This window comes from Protomyctophum bolini (genome assembly GCF_963924005.1).
Source record: "Protomyctophum bolini genome assembly, chromosome: 7".
NCBI lineage: Eukaryota > Metazoa > Chordata > Actinopteri > Myctophiformes > Myctophidae > Protomyctophum > Protomyctophum bolini.
This window is the reverse complement of record NC_137868.1, coordinates 7,235,249-7,247,366: the sequence shown is the minus strand read 5'-3', so window position 1 is coordinate 7,247,366 and position 12,118 is coordinate 7,235,249. Positions and strand designations below refer to the sequence as shown.

Here is a 12,118-nt window from a genome sequence, read left to right as displayed (position 1 = left end):
AGCGGCACACGACAATCGACAATAATGTTGATTATGCAAGATCATTTCCTCAAAGCCTAGTTGCCCCCCCCCCCCCCGTTACTGCGATTGTTTGTAGCTCGAATCACAGAATGAGTTCAATGAGCGTAGGGAGAGGGCACATATGGGGCTACGATTGAAGAAAGTTTCCAAGTCCGTTTTATGATCAGATAATGTGCATCAAGACTCTCTGCTTTCATAAGAAAAAAACTAATACTGTAATTGCGAATGCAATGAGCACTTACTATGAGACCTAGCAGATCACGTCTGTCTGTCTGTCTGTCTGTCTGTGTGTGTGTGTGTGTGTGTGTGTGTGTGTCTGTCTGTCCCGCTTACTGTATATGTGGACCTGGCCCTTTTGTGCCCATATATGGAGCTGAGTGATTTGTGAGTCATGGTGACATGAGTGTGATGGCGTGGTCCTGCTTTGGGGACTCCTTATATGGTTATGGCTGAGTCATGGTGACATGAGTGTGATGGCGTCTTTTGTGACCATATATGGAGCTGGCGTGGTCCAAGCACTAACTATGACACCCTGCAGATCATGTCTGTAATTTATTCTAATTGTTATTGCAATTTACGATCTGCGTTCGCCTTCCGCGTTCGCGCGTCTTACTCGTAATAATAAAAATCACACCCCTGTGAAGTGAGCAGTGCAATGTTGTGAAGTGAGCAGTGCAACATTGCACTGCTCACTTCACTGGGGTGTGATTTCTATTATTATTACAGTATTAGTATTTTTCTTATGAAAGCAGAGAGTATTCTGTTTCATACGGTATATAGTATGTACATGTCGCTATAGGCCTTATTTTGTGAATATTTAGTTGTTAGGTCCATGCTCTCTAAAATTATCTTTTTCAGAGAACTTTAGAGATGGCATGGGCCTGAATAACTATTATTCACAAAATAAGGCCTATAGCGACATGTACATACTATATACCGTATGAAACAGTCGACTCTCTGCTTTCATAAGAAAAATACAAATACTGTAATAATAATAAAAATCACACCCCTGTGAAGTGAGCAGTGCAATTGCACTGCTCACTTCACAGGGGTGTGATTTTTCTGGGTGGTATTTTTCTTATGAAAACAGAGAGTCTACTGTTTCATACGGTATATAGTATGTACATGTCGCTATAGGCCTTATTTTGTGAATAATAGTTCTTCGGGTCCATGCCTTCTCTAAAGTTCTCTGGTGGGCGCAAGCTGCATTCAATAGCCAATTAGTGACAAACTGTATATGTGTACAATGTGTACTGTTTTCCTCCTAAAAGTAGACATTCAGGGCTTTCATTCGGTATATGGTTTGTATAGGATATTATTTGTGCTCAATTTTATATCGGTCTTTTGAACTAAAAAAACTGAACTGAAATGTCTGTCAACTTCAGGCCTCCATATCTCTGTTGTTTTTTTTCACAAGCAGCGTGCAGGCAAAAGCAGGTGTTAGAAAAAGGTCAATATCTCCAGAATGGAAGATGGTAGAATCATATTTTTTTTTTAAAATTGAAGTGGACAAGTTGGGCTTTCTTTTTATTTATGCGATTGTGATTCTCGCTATAAGAGGCCCCTCGCTGTGGGCCCCCCAAAAAGTTCAAAAAGCCCATGTTAAGCCTTCAGCACCAGTAAGCCAGGGTCCGCTAGAACCTGTAGCAGTCTATGTGTTAAGTGACCTGGTGATGTACAGTATGATGACATCAATGTCAGTTACTGGGAAGTCGCATGTCAAGAACTTCCACAGAAAGGGAGTTTGAATTTCAAGGGAAAGTGAACCGGATTGACTGGTTGAGTCTATTAGGACATGTCAAATGTGCCCATATAATCATGCAATCGCATGTGTCTGCCATCTATGCGTTTAATATGCAAGGTTAAGAGAACAGAGTAAGGGCAACCATGGGAAAGGAATAGCTCCGGACGACTAGCATATGGCCAGTTGAATTATACTGACTGTTAAGGGCTTGATTTAATTCACCTCAAATTAACAAATTTGATATTAATTTTAATATCCCCCTCACCCAACTCAACAGTGGTCCCCAGGTTGATTATTAGTCATCGTGGTCGTCCCTGGTTCATAATCAGTTGAAAACCCCCTGCTTTGTGTGGATCCCGTGGTCCAAACAAAAGCAAAACAAAAATAAACTATACTGTACAAACAACCAACAACAAACTGATTTAGAACTGTTGTTTTCGAACACGTATTTGCTCGTCATTGGCAGTGCCAGGAACCCGTCTCGGAAGCAGCCCTATTAGGATTGTCCCTGTCCGAAGTGAAGCCACAGGTCTGTTGTTCTGCTGTGTGATCCTATCTTATGCAAACTGTTGTCATTATACAACCCTTTATACAACATTACATTATACAACACTTATACAATCACAGCTGGGACTGCGCCTGAAACCGCTGTGCAGTATAACGACTTGCCCTATGTATGAATTTATATAAGCCTGTAATACTGGCCTTATCTAACTAACAATTATACATCTGTGCAGCTGTGGTCTGAATTTGTCTCGTTTCATTTATTCCAACACATTAACCTCCCCTCCCCCCCTCCCTCCATCGTAATATTATTATGGTATAATCGTTAAGATAGTTGACCTCGGCGATTCCGCCTAATCGAGAAATCACTTGCTTGCGCTGTGTGTCTTCAGTTCCCTCTGAGTCTGGACTGTGAAATGAGACGATGTGTTGTTGAGCTGGCAAACAAAGACGGGACGGCTGGAGGAGGCGGTCTGTTGTGTACTGTACGTCTCGCCACAGTGTCTTTTATACACGTGACACTTCATTACTCAACCATAAAGCTGCATAGCATAATATTACTGAAGGCACTATTCATCATACTGTAGTTTTAAACTGGAGTATGAACAGGCTTTCATTGAGCTGATTGTGAATGATCTGCAGGTGTGTCCACTGTGAGAGCATTTGACATTGGCTATTTGGGTCAGATGGTGGTTCCGTGGATCTGTCAAAGTTGGGTCCAGATGCAGGGACCCTCAGGGAGTTCTAAATGAACCCTCTCTCAGGTCTATACGCTACACTACAGGGCCACTACAACTGGAACCAAATGGACCCGTATAATATAACGCTCGATTTTGGTTCCATTTGTAATTTGTATAATACGCTCATTGTTATGTGCACAGTTCTTTGACAGTAAGGCTGAAGTAAGACCCCTGGATATGGAAGCGAACTACCGAGTATCACCCACCCAGTGTGGGCATATAGTGGGCAGTGTGAGAAGTGGCGGTGCATCCATGGGTGCCCGTCGTTACAAATGCGAGTCTAAGGCTCTGTTGGTTCCAGGAGGGTTGTGTGTCTTTACAGAAGATTCAACAATGGCCTGCACAATCACAGACGCACACGTTAAAACCATGGGAACTGCTGCCCCACACAGTACAAAGAGCTGTTCAGTGCAGTGCTGTTTCTTAAATGTATTTCGGTGGGCCTTGAATGTGTCGCATATTGGCTGATTTTTAGATTTGGTTTCATGCTGAAAATAGCCGATCTACAGTACAAGCTCACAACGTATAAAGCTGCTATTTTCAGCATGAACCCAAGCATACAATGACTTCTGGTTCTACTGGATCTCTTCTTCACTAGTCCAAGTTAGTCTACTTTTTATGGGTTGACAAAATTGTCAGTATATTTAGTCTTTAGTTTTAGTCATCATAGCTTACTTTTTATTTCGTTTATATTTAGTTTTTCTTGGTGGGGAAAAAAAAGGTAGTCTTGCTCACGAAAGGGGAACCGTGTTTCTCCTTTGGGTCACCGGCACTGATTAATGACATGGAACGATGGAAACACGTACGGCTCCTTTACACCATCTTTACAGAGCCATGAAGGAAAAACAAGTCCTCCTCAGCGTATTTCATGCTCTGTGTTGACCGTGTGGAAGGAAGGATGGAAGGAAGGAAGGAAGGACACGAATAATATGTGGTGGACAGAAAATATGTAATAGGAGGCAACAAGAGAGAGATTGCCGGGAGCACAGTGGATCTTAATTGGTTGCGTAACCTGCTTTCATGGCTCATGGAAAAAAAGGGGCTTTTGTATGGCTGGTTTTATGTACTGTAAATGTACTGTATATTATGTGTGTTACTGTGCATGAACCCATGTGCGATTGTGCGTGCACTCACTGAACTCAAGGTTCGTTTTTTTATTTATTATTTTGTATACATTTTTCGAGTTTGAACTGGCTAACTCTGCAAGTTTAGCCAGCACTACTCTTTTTGCTTCCCTCGCTGCTTTGTGCTTTTATTTTTTATTTTATTTATTTTTTGTTCATCCAGTTATTTCTCCCCACAGTATACAGTAATACTACAGTGTAGTCCCTCCAAGCAGACTCAAGTGACACCACACGTTTTCTCCCCCTCTCTAGGGTTCCTATAAAGCTTTCTCTGTCTGGTTTTGTCAGCTCCCGATAGCCTTTTTTTCCTCCCCACCATTAACATCTTTACCTTTCTTTTCCTCTTAGAGCACATGAGAAACTCAACCATTCTCTTCTCGTCTCTTCTCTTCTCTTCTCTAATCTCTAATAATAATATATTATATTTCTATACCTCAGCCTTCTTACCATTACCTTCTCTCTTGCTGTGACTTCTCACTCTGCCCTCATGGTGAATTTTGTGCGTCCTTTGGTGTATTTTATTGTTTCTGTGCTTGTTGTTTTGTCAATGTGTCGTGTTGTTGTTGTTGTTGTTGTTGTTGTTCTCGTGTCATGTCGTCTCTCCCCATCCTTGACCCCCCCCCCCCCCACCCCCACCCTCCTCACTCCCCCACCCCATGGGTGACGTTCCCCCCCCCCCCCTCTCTCTCTCCCTCCCTCCCTCCGAGCCTCCTCTCACTCCCATCTCCTCTCCTCTGTCTGTGTGTCCGTCTGTCCATTTTGTGACGTCACTATCCTCCCCAGAAGACTCGGACTCGCCCAGTCGGACGAACTCAGGTCTGTCCCTTCTTCTTCTTTCTTCTATTACTGTTCTCTACACTTTACTGTTTCTCAACCTCTGGTCCAAGGGCCCGCCAGGGACTTCAAACGGGTTCTGTAAGAGTCCTTACACACCAGGGGCGATGTAAATAAACCCTTACAAATGCACCTACGACACTTTGGTAACGCCTCCTTCATAAACTATACTTTGTTTTCCTGAAACAAATTATATGCGGCTGTTCTCGTAACACAACGAGCAGTTAAAATTAATGCAAATTAAGCACACTCCCAGTGTGTAAGGGACCTTTAACTCTGAGAGTTACATTTGATACTGAGGATTTTACGGTCCTATAGAGACAGAAATTGGTGTCGAATGTGGATCCATGGTCTAATTACATATGAATTATTATTATTAGACCACCTGGTTCTTGGATCACTGAAGTAAGCCATCAGTAGTGCCCTTAAGGCTTACAGGCTCATATAGAGACCCACAAAGGTTTTATTAGACCTACTGGTGGTCCCACCGGACCCAATGTTGAGAACCAGTATTGTACTCCATACTCCCCCCTCCCCACAGACACACACACACACACACACACACACATCTCCCCCTCCTCCTTTCCTTGCTCTCTCTCACTTCCATTAACTGTGTCGCTCACTGACTTACTTTATACTTCATTCATTTATTCATTCATTTATTTATTTATTTATTTATTTATTTATTTATTTATTTATTTATTTATTTATTTATTTAATTCATGTATTTGTTTGTTTATTTTATTCATGTAATTATTTATTTATTTCTCAGACGTTATTCTTTTTTTTTTTTCAAGGATCAGCCATAACTCTGAGCGTGTACAAATATGGAACCCTTGTGGGTCCATTTGGTTCCATTTGTTCCACTCTCAAGAGTTCCAGACACTGGGTAATTTTTGGACCCCCTGGCCATAAAGGAACCCTGAGTGTCCTTTGAGCCCACTTTGAGAACAACATGTTTGTTTATTATTGTTTGTATTTATTTCTTTATTTCATTGGTTTTGTTCTCAGACTTTTTATTTCTTTATTTAATTGGTTTGTTCTTTAGTTCAAGGGGCCATTCATAACTCCCTGAGGGACCACTTTGAGAACAACGTATTTGTTTAGTTATGTATTCATTTAGTTCGTACTTCTTGCCACGCTCTGCACATTGCCAACGTTTTGGTGTGTCGGGACAGCAGGTCTTATGGAGAAACACTGCGTGTGATTAATCAGAACGGTAGACAAAATACTGCAGAATTACATTTTGGCTTGGGTGAAGAAAAAACTAAACTAAACATCCAAATTGATTGTCACTGCTGCTGTACTTGGAACTTGGCTTTTATGAGGTATCATGCGAGGCGAAGTGTATTTGTTTTTTATTTTAACAGGAATAATAACATTGAGTTATGTTTTTGTATCACTATATGAAAACACAAACTGGACCTGGACCACAGCTTGGGGGAATCGCTGCTCTATACATAAAATGTTTTCTGTTTGCCTATATTTGCCACCAAAATGTGTTACATAGTCTAGTGTGACATGCTGCCCAGAATAGGCAGGCCAGGAGGCCACGGGTCACGTGGTCAACCTTCTGTTCAGCCACACCACAACGTGGAGCAGTCCCAAATCTTCTGATTAGTGCGTGTAACCTAAACCTCACAAAACATGCCCTATATTTGCAGTATTCACTAGTGTATGACTCTGTTTACTTTGCATTAATGTCGATTATGGAGGGCCAATTATAATCCACCACTCCTGAATGCCTGGTGCTGGGAGTCTGGTGCAACGCACAGGTCCTGGGCCTGGTGAGAGCAGGAGTAGACCTGGTGAGACGTAGGAGGGGCCGGCCCGGACAGGAGTCAACCCACAGAGCCTAGTCCTTCCACGTGCCAGAATCTGCTTCTCCCAGTCCCGCCAGAGTAGTTGCTGAGCTGATCGAGGGTAGCTACTGGGACGTAAGTCGGGATTTGATCAACCCCGGCTGGGTCGCCTGAGTGAGAGGTATGATGTTGGTAGACCCGAAACCCTGTTGACCTCAGGATACATCACTGAGGATACGTCCCAGGTGCATCCATGTGATGCATTTTTAGTTATCGATATAAGATTGCCTCGCTAATTTCCATTTTTGGGATCTCTCCGGTTGCTAGAGACGCTTGCTAGGGCCTCGTCTGTACTGCGTATGCGCGACCAACCACGTTAGCTTTAGTTTTAGCCACGGCCTTTGCACGCTCTTTTCTCTGAAACTAAGGCGCTGTCTGTGGTTTTGAACAGATCGCCAATGTTCAATGAGGTAATTTTGGATTTTCCGCTGATCGCGATTGGAACACATTTTCTAGAGCAAGGATGGACCTCACTCTAGCTCACTAGCATTGACGCTATTGCTTTTGCATCCAAGATGGCATCCAAAACCGGACACGCGTCATAGTGGAATTGCTTCTCATCACGTGGCACCCAAGCACCACCACATTCGTCCACCAGGTGGCACTCGTTGTGTTTTTAAGACCTGCAGGAGGACCGCATTCTAAAAATGAGTGGTGCTCAAACCTTTTCACGTCAAGGACGCCCACAATTATTATGTATTCGGCTGCCAACCCCAATCTGAAAACATGTTGTTCCATCCAGGGAACGTTCTGTGCTCAGATTAATTGGAGCTGTTGTTGTTGTTGGGGTTTGTAAGGCTTGCAAATTTAGAACATATTTATTGTTTAACGCATTCTGACCGGGAACCCATTTTGGTGTCAGCATCATGTTCTGCTTTAGCTATTGAAAAATAGCAGATCTACAAGCTCATAGCGCGCCACCGAGTGGCGCGCTACGAGCTTGTAGGTCTGCTATTTTTGAAAAATCGAAGAACGACTTGACATTTTTTAGAATCTGATCTCAGGTCAGAATGGGTTCATCAGACCAGTGTGTGTCCAAGTGGAAACCTCGTATGAATCTGATCTCAGGTCAGAATGGGTTAAAACAGATTGATACTGTATCCATGTGACAGTGCAGCTGTGTTGTGAAAGGCAGAATTTTGCCTTACCTTAACAGCAATGGTTTTGTATACAGCCATTCATTTAATTTATGTTGTGTTGCGTGCACGTGCTCTGTGTGTGTGTGTGTGTGTGTGTGTGTGTGTGTGTGTGTGTGTGTGTGTGCAAAAACATTAATCATCCTTAATTATCAGACACAGAAACGACTACATTCAAGGATAAATAAGGGTATTTGGGGATAGAGAGGTGAGATGGTTTTGGTCACGTGCAGAAGAGAGATGAGGGCTGCATTGGGAGAGAAGGATGCTGAATTTGGAGCTGCCAGGCTAAAGAGGAGCTTTTTATGGATGCGGTGAGAGTAGGGCATGTGCAGGTGGCTGGAGTGACCCAGAGAGGATGAGGAGGATGTAGACAAACAGAAGCAGATGGAAACGGATCACTCAGTCGAAAGAAGGAGAAGAGACCCTTAACCCATTCTGGGCGGGAACCCGTTTTGGTGTTAGCACTATGTTATGCTTTAGCTATTGAAAAATAGCAGATCTACAAGCTCATAGCGCGCCACCGAGTGGCGCGCTACGAGCTTGTAGGTCTGCTATTTTTGAAAAATCGAAGAGCGACTGACATTTTTAGAATCTGATCTCGGGTCAGAATGAAACCTGTCAGGATGTAGAAGATTTTTAAAAAAATCTGATCTCAGGTCAGAATGGGTTAAGGCTCATACAACACAAAGGTAGAGAGACAGGGAATGGAGATGCAGGCCCATTAGCTCTACATCACTGAGAAAAATCCAGTTTTGGATTTGCAAAGCTGTTGCTGTAAATCATTTTCCTCTTCTTCTTTTTTTACAGTGAAAAGTCAGGTTTTATAGCCTTGCCGTGTATTATTATTTTATCATATTTTGGTTAATATTATTATCAAGGCCGTGGCTCAGCGGTCCAGGCACCTTGGCCGGTATAGCCCGAGCCTGTCAGTGTGCCGCGGGTTCGACTCCCGATCCCGGCGGCCTTTACTGTCTGTCCCTCTATAAAAAAAAAAAAATAAAGGTGAAAGCCGCAAAAGAAAAACATTAAAAAAAAATATTATCAAGGTTCAAGGTTGGACTTTATTGTTACATCTTGTGTACAGTATAGGTACATAAGAGTAAAACCTTTTTTAGTTTGGCTTCCTTTCAGACAATGCAGCGGCATAGGTAGCATAACATTCAAAGCAACAAAAACACAGCAAACAAAGGGACAGAATGAAGAGTGCAATAAAATAGTAACATGTGTGTTTTCCCTGTAGTAGCAGGTAGCAGTTAGGTAAAAAAAAAAATTGTGAACAGCTTCACAGTAGGTTATGTTTCATAATACAACACAGTTTGGTTTAAGAAGGTGCAATTATTTCTTCATATCAAAGAATGTGTACAGTATGGCCACTTGGCCAGTTCCGTCGTGTGGTTATATGGTTTGTTGGGTTGGTTTTGGTTTATGCATAAATGAAAACATAGAACTGATGAAGCTCAGTAATGGAATTCAAGTCATTTTGATTGGACAAGAGGAAATACATGAGTACAGTACAACAGCCACTGTAACTTTTTACTAATTTAATACTCCGCTTTGTATAAGAATATGCCAATGGGTAGGGGCTGTGGGCACTGGGGGGCGTGTTCTCTCCTCCGCGTCATCAGGGCCTTTCTGTGAAGAGCTTGCATGTGATCTCCCTGGGTTGGCTTGCCAACGTTGAAGCCGCCGAGCCCAGTGGTCAAGGCTGCAGCTGCAGGCGGGCGTTTTTAGTTATGGTTTTGTTTTTGCCTGTGCATTCGTGCGTTGTAGTCGTAGAGCGTGTTGTAGTATTTTCAAACAACCATTACAAGCGTTCTTCCGAATCCTTCAAACGCCACTGAGCAACTCCCATTGAAATGAACAGTGGGGGGCGGGGCTGTCCGGTCTCTAGATACTGTGTTGTAGGATGTAGGTACTTAAAAAATAAACTGGTCTCTATACTGCCTCACTCTCAGGGAAGCCGGAGCACACACTAGTTGGAGGCCATTTCGTCGGAAGGTGCCAGATTTTGTGCCCAAGATAGAGAGAGCGAGAGAGAGAGAAAGACACAGACACGCAGACGCATGCGTACGCAGTTACGCACGCACGCACGCACACACACACGCACACACATTTTACCCACGCAGGCAGAGTTGACTGTTTCTATCTTGCGTAGTAGCGTAGCGTCCTGAGTGGAATATTGGCGAAGGCTGATACTACAAAAGCACAAAGTGTTGTCTGGCTGGCATTACTTGATAAATACTCTCTCTCTAACTGAATGAAATATCACAACATGTTCTGCTTGTGGCTTTGTGCCTGTGACTGAATCATGCTGATGGTAGCCTATTAGCACAGTGATATCACTTAAATGGACTGAACTTATAGCAACCTTGTCTCATTTTTCCTCTAATTTTGAATGCATTTTTTCAGTCAGGCCAGAGACGGATGCCGGGGTAGGCAAATTAGTAGGATTATTTCGTAAACCAAATGACTTAAAGAAACTCATTATTACATTTTCACATGATATTGAAAACACCCATAGGATAGCTAAAGATCTGAAAAATAAGGAAAACCAATTGATTTTTAGTTTTCCTTACAATTAAATAATGTAATCAATATTGCTTTGTTGTTTTGCGTGGAGAAACAAAGAGGAGATCAGAGCAAGCACTCAAAAGAATCAGGAGGAATAAAAGTATTTTTTTAGTTCCCACCGATCGTAGAAGCACCACCACCAGTTCTGTTTTAGAATTTACTAGATTTTTTTTGCCCCTTTTTGAGTACCTGGTTGTTGTTTTTTTCATTGTTTTTGTTGTTGTTGCTGCTCGTTTGTTAATACAGCCAACCATTTCTAAGTTCCGCCCCCACATTCAGCTTCTTCCATTTGACTCTGTCTCATTAGATCATAGCTCCACAGACGTTTGTCTCTCTCTCTCTGTTAGTCTTTTCTGGGCCTCCACCGTTCTCTGACAGCTCTCCGTCTCTCTGCTCAGGTCTGGACGTGGACGAGAGGACCAGGCAGATGAAAATGAAGATGAATAAATACAAGCAAGGTGCCGGCTCTGACTCCAGACTAGAGCAAGACTACAAGGTAAACCCCACACCTGCTACAGTGTGTGTACTGTGCTGCTCAACGTTTTTTGGCCGGGGACCCCCTTTGGCAATGTCTCGGGACCCCTGCCCCGATCCCTCCCGACCCCCAATATAAATTGACTGCTACATAAATATAACCTTAATATTAGAGACAATACACCATAAATAAATACTGAAACCATATATAATCATTACGGAAGGTGTATGCATGTACTATGTGTACTATATGTAAACTCTTCATTTCCATTTTCCAGCCATTCAGTTGACTGTACTGTACTGTACTGTACTGTACTGTACTGTACTGTACTGTACTGTACTGTACTGTACTTGGGCTGGGCTGTAGAGTGCCGAAGTCCTGACGTCACTCGCTCATCCCCTCGATTCCTCTGGTTCACGGAAGTAATTTCTCTATGGAGAACAACATGGGGTGATCTTAAAATCGTTTCATATAAGCATTGTGGTCCAAAAATAAACAAGCTTTCTCTGTGTTATTGCCATATATACTGTATATATGATACAGTCTGTTTCTAGCGGAAATGTAACTAATTCTGTAGCAGTAACAATAGCGTTTTCTCAGTTGATTCTTGATATCCATATGAGTGAAACGGCCGGGATGACATGTTTATTTTTCAACACAGTTCTTATATGAGGCAATCTAAAATCCCCCTATGGGGATTACAATGCAAATAAAAAGTACATGAACCCATAGATTTGCGCCCTCTACCGATTTTGACGTCAGACTTCGGTGCTCTATAGATTCAAGATTCAATCATTTCAAGTTGATAGGAATTTGTCTTGATTCATACTCAACATATACAGACAACCATAGATACACAACAAGAAGGACACAATACAAAAACCTGCAGCATGGAAATTACATTCAGTATTTTATATGACATCAAATCAAGATGAAATTTCCTAGATTAGGATGAATGAATTTCATCTTTTTCAACCCATTAATTCTACAAATGCCTTCTAAATCGGTAGTCCTCATACTTTCAAAAATAAATAAATATATATATATATATATATATATATATATATATATATATATATATATGTACGTCTCCACGTCAGTTAA

At 42.2% G+C, this 12,118-nt stretch overlaps 1 protein-coding gene across 1 annotated transcript in view; it reads left to right on the top strand.

Moving 5' to 3' along the window:
- The window catches only part of LOC308318956 (regulating synaptic membrane exocytosis protein 2-like), a gene marked incomplete at both ends in the record, with an annotated part of 267,580 nt that overhangs the window by 205,203 nt on the left and 50,259 nt on the right, over positions 1-12,118 (top strand). Inside the window, 1 exon segment of the mRNA XM_080768695.1 lies at positions 10,938-11,035. Within this exon segment, the coding sequence (XP_080624821.1) occupies positions 10,938-11,035 (98 nt within the window).